At 35.7% G+C, this 21408-nt stretch overlaps 1 protein-coding gene across 4 annotated transcripts in view; it reads right to left on the reverse strand.

Moving 5' to 3' along the window:
- The window catches only part of LOC139151591 (testis-expressed protein 2-like), a 45221-nt gene that overhangs the window by 11997 nt on the left and 11816 nt on the right, over positions 1-21408 (reverse strand). For 2 of the 4 annotated variants that reach the window (XM_070724495.1, XM_070724492.1), the window contains exon 3: positions 1911-1934. The exons of the other annotated variants lie outside the window; for them this stretch is intronic. In XM_070724495.1, the coding sequence (XP_070580596.1) occupies positions 1911-1934 (24 nt within the window). The remainder of the gene's footprint in view (positions 1-1910; positions 1935-21408) is intronic. 4 annotated transcript variants of the gene reach the window in all.

A 21408-nucleotide genomic window follows, 5' to 3' on the forward strand; every position in this document is an offset into this window, starting at 1 on the left:
AAATCTCAGACTTTGACGGAATAGAACATGACACATTTTACCATAATTATTACAAATCTTTCATTTATTGACCCCTTTAAGCACAATGATCTGAAAACTTGGTGATTTCTTGCGTCACCAAATCTGTCTCTAGCTACAAACATATTCAGAACAGTCAATTCAAATATCTTTAAAAGCACTTTTTCTTTCTATCATGATCTGCAACTACCAAATACAGATGTCGATTAGCTACAATTCAGGTGCCAGAGTGTACATTACAGGGACAGTTTTGCCTAAATGTGTGATTTAATGGTATAGATCTTACAAGACTACAACGATTTTATTTTCGCTGTCAAAAGTACATGCAGTCCAATTATTACATGGAAGTTATGAGAACTTCGCAGAACACAACCTTGCCTACTGTAGATGTGACTGTTTACTGTAACACTGCGTTAATAACATACACATGAAAGGTTTAGATGGACAGGCACACAGAAAATTCAACATAATTGAGAGTAACTTTGACATCTATGGAACATTTAGTGTCATTTACGTGCAGCTCATGGAGTCAATTAACAGAAAAAGAAAGCAGCAAAGTTGATGTATAAATTGAGAAAATTATTTCGAATCTTTCAGAAACCAATGTTTTTTCTGGAAGAGACATCGTGCAGCTTCAATGCACATCTTTACAACTTCCAATCACCGAATCAACTGCCTTATCTAAATTCAAAGGCTGTGCAGTATTTGAAGTGAACTTTGGGTGTCCTCTCATTTCTTGTAGCAGAGATACTCAGTAAAATCCAGAACTCACGATGAGCCTAGGGTTAAAAATTGTCTGAATAGTGAAAAGGTTTTGAAATATCTGATGTAGACATCACATGAACTGACAAACAAGCATGTTTCTGATAATTCTCGACAGGCAATACATTCAAACATGGTTCATATTTTTAATCACAGCTTAGAATGAAAGTTTACAAAATTTAGAAAATGAAATATTGTACTATATTATGTTAAAGTAGTTGTTGAAATTTTATTCCATCCATCAAGTCATATTTAAGTAAGGATTGAAAGTTGTTTTTTATTTTAATTTTACTGAATCAAAAATTCTGCAGCCATGTTACAATGAATGTGCACTACTGGTATATCAGTGACTAAGTCAGTGATTTTAGAATGACAGATATGTGTGAAATGCCAGTCATACGTTAAAATATGGATTGGCAAGCAAATTCAAGCTTGAAAGTTTTTTTGCATTGTAATGCTTTAATACTTAGTTTTTTTTTGACTGTGAAACCTTTCAAAACAACTGAAAAATTTCATCATATTAAAATGCAGAAATAATTTCCTCTGAACAAGCAACGTTATCACTATGATGCTCAGAAAATTGTTCACTAGGCTCATGCATGATGCAAAAAAGGCTGGGATGTCCCTGGAAATTTGTCTATACAAGCCTCGAAAGATTAAAATGCAACTTTGTTGATTACCTAAATCCTTGGTTGATCAAAAGACATTCAGATAATTGAATTACAAAACAAGCAAAATGATTGGAAGTTTCTTTCAAGTGATATGAGCATTACATAAGGAAACATGCAGATGCCAAGTAGAATGTCCTTGTCCACCTCTCACAAACCTGTGTTCCTAAGAAATCTATAGCATGAAATGTGATGCAAATAATTTCCCTAATGCCAGAATCACTAAAGTCAGATATGATAGATAGCACAAAGGTAAAGGTACAGGGATTAGACAATTTATAGTTAATTCACAATCACAAACAGGGAATATACTGAATAGATAGCCCTTGTCCATCTTTGTTTGTGATAACTAGTATCACAGGAAGTATAGGTGGATAAGGTTTGTTGTGGTTCTCTTGAATCAGATGTCATAAACAGCACATCAAATTGTATAACTACTATGTAAAGAATGGATGTGATCACCTGTGCATTGCTTGAAAGCCACTTCTGTCATGCGGTGAGCATTTGTGGAATGAATGTCAATGAAGATAAGGAAAAAATAATGCAATATGGTAAGTCAGGCATTGTGTGCAAAAAAATGAAAATGGCAAATTATCTGATATGAGCGATAGGTGAAATAAAACATGATATGATCACAGAGCATGATTTGATTTTACAGTGATATACATACTAATGTCGCATAAATGTTGAACTAATGACACCCAGCATGTTCCCTAGTTCCATTCTCCTGAACTTTAAAATAACTGGGATAAGCCAACATGGAAAAGGGGTAACCATTATGCTGCAGGTGGTTCCCTCAATAAAAACCAGGCTATTACAACAAAATTAATGTAAACAACAGACACGTTGTCTGTTGTTTGCATTGAAATCATTATTGTTGTTATTATTGTTATTATTATTATTATTATTGTATTATTATTATTATTATTGGTATTATTGTTGTTTTTATTATCCTTGTCATTGCTATTTTTGTTGTTTTTATTATATGTAACCAGTCTAGTGGTGACAAGTGTTCAGCATGTCGTGTAATTAGCACTAAGGTATTCCGATACTTGACAAAAAACACCATACATAAGTATCCCAAGACTCAGATCAGTTTTCTGACCTGAGATTTCAAAAATAGTCGAAATGCACTATGATACATGTATAAATATGAAAAGTAATATTGATTTTTTTTGCATTTCACTTTGGTAGACAAAAGGACATCTGGAATTCATCTGGCTGGATCACCAAAGGTACATTTCTACCTACATCAATACTGAAGATGCTGAAAGCAAAATGTGCGCTCTTTTCTCCTACATTTATATTCTTGATCATTTTCTAGCAAAGAATTTCCATTGCGATGAAAGTATTAAAAGGATGCTTTTATCATCATTGGATCTGGATGACAGATTTCGAGATGTTGGAAATTACACACAAGGTGTACTTAGCAAAATGCGTTTCCCTGTCAGTACAAGAATTCCCACTCCGCATATGGACCTAAGTGACGCTTTAATTTGTCGTAATGGACGTCTCGGTGATGAAATTGTAGGTGAAAGTCTGTTTCCTGATTGCATTACATCACTAAACGCACTGCGTGGAATAGGAGAATAAGTCGGTATGTCGGTGTGTGTTTGTTTGTATGGTTATCAGTGTGTTACTCCACAGAACCAGGGAGAAAATCCGTGCAATGCTTGTCTGTGTAATTTTTTCTGACATATTATAAATGAAGAAATGGTATATAAAGTCTGCAAGGGAAAAATAAATGAAGTATGTAGCGTAAATTGGTAAATTATTCATAAGACAAAAGCCTCCTTCAATTGCAAACTTTCATATTCTTATGCTCGTACACATTGGTATTACCTGTAACACAATTGTGAATGTCAATTTTGAAATATCTTTTATTTGCCACTTTTCCTTTTTTGCAAATCAGTAAATAAAATAGATTTGTGGTTATGTTGTCATGTGTTTATCAATGAATGTGTTCGCTTTGTTATTATATTTTCATTAAAATGCCATGTTTGCTCTTTTAATAATTGTTATCTTGATCCCATTGTTGGGGAACTGGTGAACCAATTTTGACCAGAGTCTGGAGGCTGACACAAAGCTTGTGTTTATCTCAATTTCTGTGGCATTATGATAGCGTAACTGACACTCATGCTCTTGTAACTATGACTTCACAAAGCTTCTGCCTATCTCACTCCAGCTCTATTTGTCCCTGAGGGACACAATAAAGGAAAGAGATTGCGGTATGCATTGAAGAAGACTGTAGGACTGGAAAGGAGCATGTTGGCATTGATTATGGCAAATCTATAGCTTATACACACAGACAGTCTGAATGTAGTCTAGAGGATATCACATGATAGACTTCCCAGGTACTACCGGTAAAAATATAAACAACAGAAACCAAGCAATTCACCATCATGAGCAATCTTACAATATTTACACCAAATTAGCACTGCATTGTAAAAGAGAGGATGAAAATCCTCACTGAAAAAATGAAAATTTGAAATACTTTGTATGAAGAAACACCTGGTATAGAAGGGTAAACTTCTGGTAATAAGTGTTTTTTCGCATAAATAATGAGCTGAGTCATCATCTTTATTCCCATTAATGAACCAATTCAAAACCACAGCTGCAAATGACAGTTCCACACTCTTCATAGAATCTCAGCTATGTTCAAATTGAAATGACAGACAGAGCTGTCTTTCTAGTCTAGACGTCATTAAATCATTCTCAGTGGAGATAAATGAGTACTTTACTCCATAAACACAACCCTAGAGAAGCTCACAGCAAGATGTGAATCTCTCTGACTTTTAAGGTAAAATGCGCCCCAGGGGCAGACATTTGGACTCTCATATTTGTACTATACTTTGACAATCTACCGCCAGTTCAATTTTGTAGAAGGCTCTGATTATAAAATTATGAAATAGTTCTAAGTGGCTTTCCGTGGTGATAAACATTTCCTTGGGGTAAAGATCTTGAAAATGTGTGTGCAAATGAAAGCAATTTTGTCCTCGGTTATCAGAAATCCAAGTGATAGCAAAAATAGCAGATAATATTATTTTCACAAGAGTACTGTTCATGTATGGGAAAACCTTGCAAGGAATTGTATTTTGTGAGTCTTCTGTAATGTTTTGGATACAAGTATATTATGGTATAACAGAAAAAGGTGATGTACGTCCGACAGTCTTTGATCATGTCATCAGAGCAATGTAACCCAGACTATGGTACACTGAGCATGTGTATAACCTTTGACCTTTAACCTTAGCAGAATTTCTGTCAGTTTCAGTTGTGAACAACAAAAATCCTGTATTCATAATTCCTCTGAGGCAAATTTGACTCGGACTGACCATACCAAATCTGACAGTATCGGTATGCATATGATAAAAACATATGGACATCAGAGACAATTGAATACTTTTCTTTGAATTCACAGATTTTCAAGATCTACTGGTTCTCAAAAAGCATTAATGACACCACAGTCGTTTGGTGGGCTATTCAGCTCTGGGACTATTCCACCCATAGATGAGTGTACAGAAGCGAGAAACACCTCAAGTCTGAAACAGAATGGCTATAAAAACCACGCCATGTCACATTCCGTGTCCGATTTCACTGAGAAAATTAGCAAGTTCATCTATCATGCAACCGTCGATCGTTCCCTATCATTCTCAAAATTCATTTGATTTTTATTGTATCAGTGACGGCTAGCGGTTCGCCTGCATTGACTCTAGAGCCTGTGGTTCTAATGGTATATCAAAGGCTTACATCACACTTGCAAAATCCAAAATTGTAAATCTAAGCCCATGCATACAATCCTTTAGTTGTTTTTGGAAGTTTGACTACAGGGAGGGTCCAATCATGTAGTAGGAAGAGGGTAGTGGACACATTTTATTTTTGGATGCGTGAGAAGTTTTGTTATATGGACAGGACTGGAGCAAATTTTCCCAAAAGCTAAAGGGATATGACAAAACTGATAGATGTGAAGGAAAAAACTTTAACATCATCGTGAAAGAGCAATAGACAATAACTGTCAATATTCTTCTAGTTGGTTAAACATTTATGTAAAAACATCTGTTGAGATTGTTTCTTGAAATCAGCTCAGTGGTTTGCTGCCCCTGACATAGATCTGGGTCATTCAACTACCAAACCTCATGACTTTATGTTTAAGAACCCTTTCCAGAATGTGAAAGCTGGACATAAAATTGTTATGTTTGCTATTGGTTTCATTGTGTGTCTGCACTGTTGGTGCATCAGTACTAGACTGATTTGCATAAAAAGGCATTTTGAACCAACTAATGAACGATTAATTACTGACAGATGATACCTTAGGGACCGTCTCAGATTGTCGCAGAAGTTCAAAAAGCGAACTTTGTTCGTTTACGGGGGAAATGAGTTGACTTCCATACAATTAGTGAACAACACTTTCGCACTTTTATTTTGTGGTCACAAGTTTTCGTATGTTATTTAAATTAAAGAAAACCTGCACACTCGTGCCAACAAATTTGTAACTGTTTCCATCTCGTTTGTGCCCCAAACACAATTTACCGATAGGAATATTGTATCCTAAAAATTTTATTCATCAAATTATACAAAGACAAAAAGTATCATTTTTTAAAAATGTGCTATTTATAAGCGTCTGCTCTAACCACTAGATGTTTTTATTCTCACTTGTTATGCACCTGGTCATAGTCGTTTCAATATGATTGAACGTGCCTGGGCCCCCTTGTCAAAGTTTCTCGCTTATTTTAATACCGCCCCTACCAAGTACAAATTGCGTGTTCACAAAGACAAAGAACAGCACAAGAGATGCAAAAAGGGAAAGTAAAATAAAATGAAACTTTTATGCGGTAAAATGCCCTGTTACTACTCAAATCTGATTACTTTAATTGCAAGGGGATGGAATACGTCTTTAGTAGCTATAGCAAAATGCAACATTGTACTCTCAGGCAGACGTGAACATTTCGCACTTTTGAAGTTTCGTTTAGGGGGAGGGGGGAGGGGGTTTTGATCTAAACGAAGAAATTTCGTTTCTTGAACTTCTGCGACAATCTGAGACGATGCCTTATAATCCTATAAATATTACACCAATTAGCCATCAATCGGGTGTCTATCTACTGGCACACAGCAACTTAACATTGCTAGTTGCACATTGTATTCTAATGAGATTCATAATTATTACTTCATAAGTACTAAGGTCTAAATATGATATGATTTCTTCAATATGGAAAATTTCTTCCTTTTGATTTCTTCTTTTACTAAAATACTCATTATAGGACTATTTTTGACATGTGTATGGATTTTTAGTATTACATTACCATTATATACCTGAAAGTCTACCAATGAATCTTGTATTCTGAACATGTATCTCCCTGATTACTGTGTAAACCCTAGGCAACAAAGTTTCAAATTTCAGGTAGAATGCGCCTCGAAAATAAAAGACAAACTTTTGCTGAAACTTTCTTTAATGAAACTTTCAACCATTCTCTTATCAAATCGAGCATAAAAAATCAGGGGTTGTCGTGCCAAGTTTGGAACCAGAGAAACAAATTACCTAACGTTACCAATATATGAAATTCAAAATGGCTGCCATCCCTGTGTTACTTCTATGGGAAAAATAAAATTTTTTGATTAAAGTACTGAGACAGCGAAATTTTTTCTCACTCCAACAGCTTTAAAATGAGGCCCAACAAGAGGTAGATAAGAAAAGAATTGTAAAAATTTTGAGATTCCAAATATCTGTCCTGAGGCGCATTCTGTCTCATAGCAATATTTTTGTGAAGCCCTAAACAGTAGCTACCTGTTGGAAATTGGAAATAATACTACAGACCAAATCAGTAAACGTTCCAGTGTATTGTATGATTGGGCACTTCAACTATAGTGTATACAAGATTTTATATAGTTTAATTTCCTTGACAGCTTTCTTACACAACACCTATGCATATAGGACTCAAAAGTCTGAAACGCGTTTTCATAATTCATAGTAATCCTGATATATCACCGACAATATGTTTTCCGTATGTGACTGATAACTGTAAATCAGTCTATCTATTCTAACTGACTGCTTTTCAAAAAGCCATCAACATAATATTAATAAAATTCTTCCCAGGTAATGTTATATTAAAATTTCATGGCATCAATACCTGATACCAGTAGCATCATTCAAAGGAACTAATTGAAGATAAATCACTGTATTAGTTATAATCATAAAATTCCAGGCTGCCCATTGGATGTTGCCATAACAGCAACTTCATGTATGTTGTGAAGAGCACATGTTGTGCTTTTCATAAATCTTGATTTATGAATCACCAATATGCAAATATTCCTGAAAATACGATGAAATCAAAATAGGGTATAATTTATTCAATTTGCTGGTGCAAATGAAAACATAGCCCTTGTTAAGGTAATTAACCCAAACACGATAGTTTGATTATCATTCAATTCAAATATTCAAATGAAATAATTGTCCGTACAATACCGGTAGGGTAGGATGCATTTGCAAAGAGTTTGAACACTGTCCTTGAAAGAGGTTAGATGAAAAATATGTGGACATGACGTGTACCTATTCACTTGAGATAGGAGTGAAGTGTATGGTGATATAATCTTCTAAGAAATCTTTAGATCACAATAAATGGTGAGATTAAAGATTACAGGTTAATGACTTATTAGAAATGGATATACCTGGATGAGTAGGAGAAAGGCTGTTCCTTGGTTCAAAGGTCATAGTCAATAAATATAGTTCAAATGCCGTGTAGATAATGTAGAAACTGCAAGTTTGGTAGAAGCTTTCTATTTTAAACTGAGATCACATAATGAATGAATGAATGAATGAATGAATGAATGAATGAATGAATATATAAATAAAGAATTGCATGGATGAAAAGTTGAAAGATTTGAAGTACGTAGCAAATGCAGAATTAAAACAGAAAGTTTTGAAAGGTTACCATGTTTGTCTTCTGTGTTCCTGGCTATTAAAATCAGATAAATTCTTTTCAAATACATTTAACAAGTGTCAGTTTCTTTCAACAACTTTGAATATCAAAATATTTTCATAACACGGATTCCATCACACTAGATGATGTAAAGCTTTCATTATGCTGCTGCAGGGAATTCCGCAGGTGTAATTGGGTTCATGTAAATACCGGAGATAGAAAATTGAGAGCCAGTAATTGCCTGCCTTTGATGATTTTCCTGCATAAAACCTTGTCAAACTATCGCTATGAGATTAATCTAACACACGTGACCACTTTGTGTTCAGCTGTAACAGGATGACTGTGGTTAAAATCTACTTTTTCCCGCTCAGCGCGAAAGCTCTGGTTTGAAATGCTGCATAAATTGACGAATTATGTTATTCCCACTGAAATATTTCATCCTATTATGCATGAAGTAGACATTAACCCTTTGAGCGCTGTCCTTTTCTCCCGCCAAAATTTTTAGTGCAAAATTTTACTAATTCTTATGAATTTTTCTGTAAATTTTTGATAATTTTTGACCAAATGGACATCACATTTCATTTGCTTCTGTTTTTTCTCAAAATTTTGGGAAAATTTGAGAAAAATTGACTGGGGTTTATTTTATAAAGGGGACAAAAATAGACTTTGGTGCTCAAAGGGTTTATAGAATTAATATATTGAAGTATTTTGCATATCTACATGTATAGATAACTATAAATTTAATTACTTTCTGCAAAATTTTTGTCATAATCTATGTAATTCACAATGATGACCTGGGAACCAGAGGAATATTTACAAGCTTTAGCAAAAAACACTGAATTATACCGTACTGCAATATTGTATTGTATTTTTGTGACTAAAAATTTTAAATTTCCAAAAAACTTTACACTGGCTCATCCTACATTAATGTCAAAGCAACACAGCTTGTTGTGTATTAAAATCGTGATTATTAGAGATAAAACCATAAACTTCAATGAATACAGTGAAGTTAAGGCATGGCACTTCAACATGCAAATTTACAACATACATGAAAAGGTGCAATGTTCCCGGTGAAAATGATAAATGTCTGTAATTTTCAAATTATGGAAAGCCCTGGAAAACTTTAAACCTGCCATATAAATAACTGTACCATTGTGTACAATGAACCACAGCAGACGCTGTCCAATCTGTAATTATTACCGAAAACAAGGTCACATATTCACTTTATGAGACCTTTGGTAAACTTTTTTCATGAAAAATGTCTTCGTAAATACACCTTGTTAAAGCTATGAACAAAATATGGTGAAGTGTCATTAGACATGGCATTTGTACAGCTTGTACGTTATTGTACAAATGTGGTTTTTCTCCACGGGTGGAAAAGATATACATGACTCTACATGTACAGACAGGACATTTCTTTACATGACCTCTGCATTAAATCTTTCCTGAAGGGTGGTCCGGACTATGGAGCTCCTACAACATGTTCTGACATATTTAACTCTTTCACCCCCATTTCCCTCTCTAGAGGTCCAATTTATCATAGAAAACAATGAGATTGGTTAAAACCACGGTGGTGTAAGGGTTGAGTAGTCCTGTTTCATAAATCAGGTCCATGACATATGTACCAACATCCGTGATTTGTTCATCGGGTAATTAAAGGTCCATTTGCGTTACGCTAATTGGTGGGACCTCATGCGTTAGGTCTCATTACTATGTATTATTCACTTTACAGCTCCTGATTGGTTAATGTGTAGGTCCGGTCCTCCAGTGTTCACTGCCTCATTATGCAATGTCCCACGTGCTTCCTGGCTACCGCTGAAGTAATACGTTATTCGTGATGTTCACGGATCGGCCGAAAGTTACAACGAAAAATGCCCAACAAACCTTCATGCGTTAAATTTCCATGTTTTTACTTATCCCTGTCCCTTTATGCATTAAGTAGACTTGGTTCAAGTCTGTGATTTGTTAATGTTTGAGTGGAGTGAACGCAACGATATGTATTTTGCTTTCATGTGAAACGCGCGCGTGAGTGGAGTGGACGCGATGAGTCAGGTGAACGCTATACAGGGGAGTTTCACCCGGAGGTGAATCCGGCAGAAACTAACTCACTATCCTGCGCAGACTCAAAGGTAGCGCATTCAATCGCTGGGGAAAACATGGCCTGGGCTACCAAATTCCGAATAGTTTTGTACGAAATTGGAGAGACACAAGAGAAACTATTATAAATGATTTTATTTTTTTTAAATTCATCGACTTGAACCAAATCTAGCATTACAGGCATGTTGGCTCTTTGTTTTCCAATTTTTGGCTACGTACAGCTTTTCATTTTCATTTTGATTTGACGGGACATTGGCCGCATCGACAACAGTGAGGCCTGTGAATGACAAGAGGAAACAATAGAGCTTCAAGGCATTACGTAACAAAAATTACGTAACGGTTTCAGGCGCCAGTAGCTCATTTCAACCAACTCGTGCAGGGAAAAGGACAAAATTTCTCCTGACAATATTTAATTCATGTATAATTCACAGTATCACATAAAATGCCATGAATAGTGAAGGAACTCTCGAACAAGGTCAAATCTAACTAGATATTTTGACAAATACTCGGCATGAGTACCTTTCTTCATATACTGGGATCGAGCTGCGACCAAGTGCAGGCATCATCCAAAAGTACATGGGACATTGCATAATGAGGCAGTGAACACTGGAGGACCGGAACTACACATTAACCAATCAGGAAGCTGTAAATTGAATAATACATAATAATGAGACCTAACACATGAGGTTCCTCCAATGACTGCTCCGAAAGTGGACCTTAGAGAAGCGGATTAACCAATCAGAGCATGCAGTACATGTGTGTAGGACGTGTAATGTAGGTCATTTTGAAACAGGACTAGTGAGACTCAGTGTAAATAAGTGAACACAAACAGTTGCATTGCCGGTCTGGTGCAAAGGTCTGATCCTGTTCTTAGACTCAAATTACCTTTTTCCTGTGACCACAATATATAACATCTGCTTACGTTAAGTCTATTTTGTCAATTTTTGCTATGCACAGTCATATGCAGAAATGGATACATGATGTCCCTCATCAGCTGGGACCATTGATGTGAATAATTTGCATAATTCTCATTAAACAGGATTGTTTATTAGTAAATATTCAGTTGTTTGATATGAATGGCCTTAAATGGAGGGTGACACACTATAACCTGATGAAATGAAAGCTGGCAAGTAGTGAACACGGTATATTTTCAAGAAATACGTATTCCACAGAACATGGTTGGGGTAAAGTAACCCCCGTGGACAGAAAGTGAAGTCATCGTTATTAACATTTTTGCTTGAAATTTTCTGTATGTTATCACTCTAAAGGTGCTGTTTTTCAATTGGAGAAGTATGTGAAAGATGAATGGACTTCTGAGATTGCTAGTCCTGAGTTCTGCCACTCCAAATACGAGTCAATCCATTAGCCTACAGTACATACATTCATGCGTTTTACCGCAAAAGATACAGGTTTGAAAAAAAATTTTCTTTGAGCATTTTGAGAAGTGTGAGATCGTTACTAGTTTCTTCAATGATGAGCTGAGGCATTGTTACTTTCTGATATGACTTTTTTCAATGGTACGTCACAAACGAGAATAATCCAGGTGAATTCTTCTGGAAATAACTTTACAACTTGGATTTGAAATTCTATGATTAATCAAAAAAGCCTTTGCAGGGGGAGAGGTATCATAATAAACAAGTGTACCGGTACAAGAAGACCACTTTGCTGTCATTTTCTCAAAAAATAACAATTTTAACAGGTCTTTGGTGTTGTAAATGCCATGACAGTTTAATGCTCTCCATGTGTATGGGATGAGGAATTTAAAAGACATGAAAACTTTAGGATTTAGGGTTAGTGATCAGGTAGATGGGAATGGTGTTTGCACATCACGTCCAGAGGACTCACAGAGGAATTCTATGTAAACAAGTGACCATCAGTGTATTGATAATTCACTTTTTCTTATCTAGGAGATGACATTGATTTGATTTTCTTCTCCTGGTATGTAACCTTTAGAAAGCTGAACTTATCTACACAGGACTTGAAATTCCTTTACTGCCATTGGTGAGTGAAACATGCCGAATACGGTAAAGGGGATTCAAAAATTGCCCATTATTTGCACCATTACCAATGCAGAGCAAATCGCGCTGCTATCACTATGGGGCTCTCCTCAAGCTGTTCTGAACCCTGATTTGATGTTGCCATGGTGATCAGACACAGTTGCTCATTGGGGTCATTTTTAACTGTAAAGAATCATCTAATGACGTAATGGATGTTTCTAAACTATCCTGAAGGCATAGCAAGCACCAGAATGGCACTATCTTCTCTGAGAAAAAGGAAAGGCAACCACAAACAAAATATGAAACTTCTGTACTTTAAGGAAATAAATATATAAATATACATTTTATTGCCTAGCAGGTTATTCCTGAAAGTTGACCATATGTATCTGTAAACACACACATACAAACACACGCACACACTATATCTATATATCTCCAGTATCTATCTACCTGCAGTCTCTCTCTCTCTCTCTCTCTCTCTCTCTCTCTCTCTCTCTCTCTCTCTCTCTCTCTCTCTCTCTCTCTCTCCCCACTGATTGCACATAAATCAAATTAAAAAGATCAAACAGAAGACATATGCAAATTAACTCAGATGAGGGGAATTTCTTCATTAACTTGAAAAGGTTCCCTAATATAAAATTCAAGAGATCTTTTGTTATGCTATTGCATATTCATAAACGCTGCAGGACATAATCCAGAAAATGTTATTTCCCTTGCTGTCAGCTGACAAATTATTTCGAATTTGCTGAAAAATGGATGATGTAATCTACATGTATCAGTGGGATGCTACTCATATGATAAAACATTTAACATTGTAGAATTGACACTTTGTTCTATTTGAATTGATGGAAACAGAAAATTCAAATGCCTGCACACTGTACTTGCAGAAGACTGCATGAACTATCACCTGTTTAAATAAATCAATTAGTACTGCAGAAAATGTACAGGTACTGAACAAGTTTAAGCTTCTTTGCATAAAACACACATCTAGCCATGTTGGCGTTCTCTTGGGTGCGTTTTCAGGGTTTAAATTTTCAAAACAAACACTGCTAACAGTAGCCAGCAAGGGAGATGCTAGGAAGGCAAAAGAGATGGCTTCAGGCTAAAAGACAGGTGACTGTGTATTTGCAGATACATCATTGCTCTCACAGGTGTCACTGTCAAGAGTGGTGGCTGTCGTTGACTGGTCTTTTGGGAGATCAGATGCCTTGTAAATGTTTTTCTCATCCAGCAAGATTTTGTAGTCAGACAATCTGGTGGATATTACATTGCACTGTTCTTGTTGTTGTTGCAAAAACTGCTGTGTTTGTGCTTTTTGTGAGTGTGCACAGTGAGAAGGTGAGACTTCAATGACGACTTGAACTGATGCACCACCAGTGTAAATAATGAAAGTACCGGTATAGGAGCATTATATGTCAGCCAATTTATGGCAGCGACTGATATTGCTTTCTGTTGCCTGAAGCTATTGGGGTATTGCTGGTGAAAAGGTCAAATGGCCCTTGTGTGTACCAGCATCAGCTGTGTTTCCAAGAAAATGAGAATAAGATTCAAAAAATTAATTTTTAGAATTCCTATGGCAATGAATAAAAGTATCAAGTCGTTAGAAACTCTGTGCATGTATTTTTCATGATTGTATATATATATATATATATATATATATATATATATATATATATATATATATATATATATATATATATATATATATATATATATATATATATATATATATATATATATATATATATATATATATATATATATATACGAAGTATGCGGTTCGACTTGTCCGATACAAAGTGCTCAATACAAAAGTAGAGCGAGATATATGAGGGTTGCTGGAGAATTGATTTTACAATTTCATCTCTACAACGATCCAGAATGTTCCACACTCAATAAAAGAAATGAACTTGTGTCATCATGCCGTCACAGAAGCAAGACATTGTTATGCAATAACTAGTAACTCCCGGTGCATCCAACGAAGTAAATCAGTCCTCTCGTAAACTTGAATATTCATAGCAGCAGCAATATATTTGTTATGCAACAACTGTCAAACTCAACCAAAATTCCACCATCTGCATAACCAGCGATGTGTACGCTATGTAGATTTACTCAAGTCTAGTCTCCTGATGAGTGCACGTGAGTCCCGCAATTCGAGCAAAAACGTTGTAGAAATGAAATTGTAAAATCAATTCTCCAGCAACCCTCATATATATATATATATATCTATATATATCTATATATCTATATATCTATCTATCTATCTATCTATCTATCTATATATATATATATATATATATATATATATATATATATATATATATATATATATATATATATAACACACACACACACACATCCACACACACACACACACACACACACACATAAAACTTCCATGTATCTTCTCCGAGGGGTAAAGTGCTCGATGCAGGATTGCAAAGGAATATTACAATGAGAACACATGATAATGTATGTTTGGTACCTATAACTCAAGTTTCAGGCATCAACACGATCATCAGATAGGTAGATTTTTTAGTCTAAAATTTGCTTCAGGTGCTTACATATACGTATCAAGTTGCGTCAAACCACTTGTTTTGGTGAGTTGTGGAAATTTGACAAGTAAAATTTGTTTTCGTGTCGGCACTTAGAGGCCAACTCAGAACACTTGTTTAACAGGTGGGACTTTAATATCTGCAATGATTATGAATAGCTTCTCTGTTATACAAAGATTGTGTTTTTCTGACACATTTGAGTAACTGCTTGCTTTCGATCGGATTGGCCATGATAACAGGAATGGTTTGTCCTTTCAAGAGCCAGACATTCTTTGATAATTTTGTACTGTTAGCATATACCTAGACTGAAAGATTCCGTCGCGTGCGGGCGCTCCGGCGCACTGCGACCTACGACCCTTTACCACGGTCGTAGGTCGCAGTGCGCCGGAGCGCCTGCACGCGACGGAATCTTTCAGTCTAGCATATACTCATCTTCAGAAAGATTGGACCTGATTTGCATAGCATGTTTTAAATGTTGTTACATGGGCCTATACATTGCATGTATACCAGTACAGTATATTTTGTCAGTCTGGTGCAAACTCAGGAAGAAAAAAACACCTGTGTTCAGTGGCAACTGTTCACTTTTTTTTTAAGTTCACTTATTTTCCGATCCATTGCTCTGAAATTATGCTTCAATTTGCATTAACATATGTAGCTGATATGAACGAAATTTCATTTTGAGGGTCTGTTTCTAGCCACTCAGACAACCAATTTTTGCACAGCACTGCATTTCTGTCAGATTGCTAACGAGGCAGTATTGCACTGTGATAATCCCAGGTACTGAAAGAATATCAAAGTGAGAATTCTGATACAAAAGGAAGCAACGTTTTTGTTATTTTTTTAGGCAGTGTACTGAACGAGTAGTTTATTGTCTTCATTGAAGTAATTAGACACAGATCTTTGTGTCTCTCAACCCCATCCCCCCAAATTCTTGGTATGGCCACAATGTTTTCAGGGGTGAGATTGGACTGTTACATATTTAATCAGGGGTGAAAGCATTAAAATGATGGGGTAGGATGTTGAAGTGGTACTAACATGTCAAAATAATCGATAAAATGACTGAACAAACAATATAATGGACAGGAAACTCTGATGAAAATACTTGATATCACTTCTTATACCCTCTTCCCCCTAAATATTTCATTTCCTCATTTTACCTAGTAACATACTATTTCATACCTCCGTACCAGTACACTGTGATACTGACGTGTTTGATAGGTATACACGGCAGTGGATTACATGTATGATAATTGAAGTGTGCATCAAAATAACACCATAACAGCATGAGTGTATTAAATTGAAACATCATCATTCACAGAACCCAAACAGTAGAGAAATGAAATTCAAATTTTCTAACTGTGGATATCCATACGTGTGTTCTAGAGTCATTTCTTTGAAAATTTGGTGTAAAATAATAACAGCTTTTATGCATTTTTAAAGCTGTTTTCTTGTGAAATTCAGGAAACGAGAAGTAATTGCTGTTTTTTCACAATTACAGGTGTACTCACGCCTATTACAACAATCAACTTTTTCAGAGAATGTTAATTCCAATGAGAACTTGCAGAAACAGGAAGCAGCAGAATGTGTGGTAATTACGCTGGGTAATTTCTTTTCCCTATGAGAGTGACAGGTCTGTATAGGGAATTTTCCTCGTTTCTATTTTGATTCTGTACAGGTAAAGAACGAGGAATATTCATCTCAAGATAACTCCTAACACATTTATGGGAAAACGTTAAAACACCTAAATTGACTGCTTTCAATTTGTAGAGTTATACTGCCATGCCAGATGTAAGGAATAGCATGTAATTTTGCAATGTCTTTACTGGTAGAGCTATTTTGATGAATTGGAATGCAGACAGAGTATGGCAGTGTTGTTGCCATGGTGACAGCCTCCAGTAAACCTCAATTCTTTATCTGTGACATTATCAGCCTTGCTTGGAACGGCTTTAGTCTTATATGCTTGGCTGCTTCTGACTGACTGAAATTAAATAACCTCAGAAAACAAATCAAAATTTAGTTATCTCCGGGTGCATCTGTCTGGAGATTACTGCGATTATGGAGTCTGTAGAAAGTCCTAGCCTCTGTCAACTATTAGCGCCGACTGCTAGTCATTTCAGGCAGATTAATGCCTCACCAATGGCTTTGTACAATTTTTCGCTTTACCATCAAAGAATTAATATAGTGCTTTTTTAAAAAGCCTTCAGTAAAACTTGCCACAATGCTAACTGACTATGAAAAAAAATGCCATGTTCTTATCAGTGCATTGCAAAACAAACATGAATATTAAAGCTTCTTCCATGTTCATGGGTTACATGCAAATTTGTACATTGTACAGTTTGGTATTGTCCTTGACACCACTGGTTCAAAATCAGTATGATATATATGTAGATGAACATTTTCATTTTCTGTGCATGTCAAAAGTACCTATTCTGTATTATTGATTTCTCATCAGAGATGAACAAAGTATAGATAAATTAGGAGAAGATGAGAAAAATATATATTTCACAAACTACTGTCTTATTCAATAGAGAAAAATATGAATATTGTCTTTTTATGAGGACATCTATATATGTATGACAAATAGTTTCCATTACATTGCTCCATTAACTTTTGTGACTTCAACTGCCAAAATGGCAAAATTTGAAGCCAATTTAACAGATAGTGAAGATTGACCTTATTAAAGTGTACATTGTACATACATGTAAGGTGTGTAAATTCAACCATTTTCAGCATATGAAGACATCATATACATTTATGAGTAGTCTGACAAATACAGAAGTAGAAATGAACCTTATCGTGGATGGCATGGTACACAGATAGAGTATGGCAACAAAAAAGAATTAGGGAAAGGCATTTGCTACAAATTAATGACAAACCTTTGTAATAGCTTTAAAAAAAAAGACCCAAAAATTTTTACTGGAGTGGCAACGTATTTTTCTAGAGTTCACTTTGTTTCAGTTTGATTCAAAAGATCCAATAACGACATGAAAACAACAAAACAGGAATTTTTACAGGCACTGGTAATTCTGACCTATAGGAACATGACAAATATTCAGTTAACCATTCAAAACTATAAACTGTGCATTTGTGATATCAAAGACTGATGTTTTGCACACTCATAATTTTGTGATAATGTTTTGTTGAATGAATGGGAAAAAAACGGTTGATGCAGCTGTCTAGGTTGACATATACTTGGATGAGAAACCAACCCTTTCCATTTTAAGTTTGTTCTCTGAACCATGAACAATCCCTGTCATTAACAAAGAATTTCAAATGAAGTGCTGACACATGCATCAACAGTTAATCAAATTTACAATGATGAAGTGCATGCCACGTAACAATGATACAAATTACTATTGATCTGTTTGAATACATGCATTCTCAAATTATAATTTCTTACCAAAAATGCAGAAATCAAATGAAATATTCAGGATTAATGAGAGCATTTATTTTCAGAATCTGTGATGCAAATTAGACTTAGAAGGATGCTAATATTTCAATCAAATTAAATATGGATAATTGCAATGATGACACAGAATGTGGAAACAGTATTAGTACGTCTTTAAAGGGCCAGTATATGCTATCTTTTGATAATTTTTTCATTATTTTTATTTTATATATCAATCACACCTTCTTATTCTACTCCCCAAAGAATGTTGAAACACCCACTATTTCACTTGTCAACTTAGTGTCTATATGTGTAAAATGCATGGTTATTGTTTATATTTGAATTCTAGTCTAGACCAGAAGTCACTTGGCAACAATAGCAATGCAGGTTATACACACACATAGGCTGACTTTACAAGCTGAATACTGTATATATCAACATGCCTTGGGGAGTAGAAAAGGAATTATGGTTGACATTCAAAACAAAAATAGTGAAAAAAAAGATATCAAAAGTTAGAATACCGGCCCTTTAAATAAACTTATTCTACAAAAATTCTAGCCAATGAGTATCATGACTGTACCGCTTTTCAGAGATTAACAAAAGCCTGCTCACATTAACAATATTAAGGTGATACTGTGGGATTTAATGTGCACAGGTGTCAATACTCATAATTGGGGTCTTACCCCCCTCCCAACTTAAACTAAGAAATTATGTTTCTAGTGTGTAAGCTTTTATGATTGACGGCCCCTATGATGTACACATTTGTCACTACCCATAATAGACAAAATAAGTCATCATTGATGACACAGTCCCCACTTGTTAATGGGTACTTTGATTACATGTCCTAAGAGGATAGAGTCCTCTTCATTAATTGAGACATGCCCAAGTTTTGGCTAAGGACACGAAAAAATTGTAACAAAATGGCTGCCATGCAGCCATATTGGATCATATCAAGAAACAAATTGACATACATATGTATGACATAGGTTAATGTCCTTGTACCAACTTTGAATAAAATCGGTTAAGATATGTCTTAGAGTATTATGGCCCTCGACAGGAAAAATCGTAATAAATTGGCCGCAAGGCAGCCATATTGGATCGTATCACATAACAAATTGACATGCATATGTATGACATTAGTCAATCTCCTTGTACCAACTTTGAATAAAATCCGTTGAAACATGTCTGAGTTATGGCTCTGTACATGAAAAATCGTAATAAAATGGCGCCTGGCGGCCATATTGGATCGTATCACATAACAAATTGACGTGCATATCTATGACATCAGTCAATGTACTTGTACCAACTTTGAATAAAATTGGTTGAAACATGCCTGAGTTATGGCTCTGTACATGAAAAAATCGTAACAAAATGGCCGCCTGGCGGCCATATTGGATCGTATCATAAAACAAATTGACGTGCATATCTATGACATTGGTCAATGTCCTTGTACCAACTTTGAATAAAATCGGTTGAAACATGTCTGAGTTATGGCTCTGTACATGAAAAAAATTGTAATAAAATGGCCGCCTGGCGGCCATATTGGATCGTATCACAAAACAAATCGACATGCATATCTATGACATTGGTCAATGTCCTTGTACCAACTTTGAATAAAATCGGTTGAAACATGTCTGAGTTATGGCTCTGTACATGAAAAAATCGTAATAAAATGGCCACCCGGCAGCCATATTGGATCGTATCACAAAACAAATTGACAAGCATATCTATGACATTGGTCAATGTCCTTGTACCAACTTTGAATAAAATCGGTTTAAACATGTCTGAGTTATGGCTCTGTACATGAAAAAATCGTAATAAAATGGCCGCCTGGCGGCCATATTGGATCGTATCACAAAACAAATCGACGTGCATCTGTATGACATATGAAGTAATCCTTGTACCAAGTTTGAATGAAATCGCTTCTTGCATCTCTGAGATATCTGCGTGAACGGACGGACGCACACACGCACGCACGCACGCACGGACGCACACACGCACGGACATGACCAAACCTATAAGTCCCCCCGGACGGTGTCCGTGGGGACTAATAAATACTCTTTCACAAGTCTTGGGTGACAATGTTATTCACATACTTGGGGGTCACAACATTATTCACATACCCTGAAACTACAAATGTTTTTCAATATTTCTGTAATGGCACAATTTCAGTACGCTTTACACATCTTGTACGATATATATGTACACCACTTGCAATCTCACAGATTGCTGTTAATTGTATAATTCTTGAGATTTGGCTGTAAGTCTCTCAAAATTTTCAGAAAATTACATACATCTGCTGTTTCAAAACAGGGGTTTACCTTGATGGCCATTCAGATACTCAAGGAATGCTTGAGTATTTGGCAATGTGCAGCAGCTCAGAAGGGGAAAGCTGGTTGGTAGATTGTCATTATTTACAGCAACTTAAGGAGCCTGGAACTAGGGCTATTCTCTGTCTGATTGGCTGTTTGGAAATAATTCAATAAAAACAATGAGTTCCAGCCAACAAATTAGCTGAAAGCTTCCTAGATGCTGCACATTATCTTGTTTATTTTTTTGATGAAATTTGGCATTGCTCCACATAATTTAAAACTTGCAAAACTCATTTGCAATTTGATAACATCACACTGTGCGTAGCTGGTAACACCACATCTGCTTGCACTGGTTCACACTGTCACGTATTCATTAACGGGAAAAAATCACAAGACTCCACGTTTTTGTAGGTATCACAGATTCCCCCTAGCGACTGTTGCTTACCAATTTCAATCTATCTGTACTGCCTCGAGGCAAACCGGCAAAGCAAAGTTGTCCAGTTTTTTGAAAATACTTTGTCTCTTCTATGGATTGCATAACACTAACAAAGCTTTATTGGGAATCTGGCGTTCATATCAGAAAAAGCAAAGAATCTTTAACCTCTAGGGTAGGTACAGGATAAATTGCAGTGAGCCTGAAACTGGCAACATCATGGCTTAACTGTAAACTAGCATTGTTGATAACCACCAGCAATAATCT

The sequence above is a fragment of the Ptychodera flava genome, chromosome 15 (genome assembly GCF_041260155.1).
Source record: "Ptychodera flava strain L36383 chromosome 15, AS_Pfla_20210202, whole genome shotgun sequence".
Lineage (NCBI taxonomy): Eukaryota > Metazoa > Hemichordata > Enteropneusta > Ptychoderidae > Ptychodera > Ptychodera flava.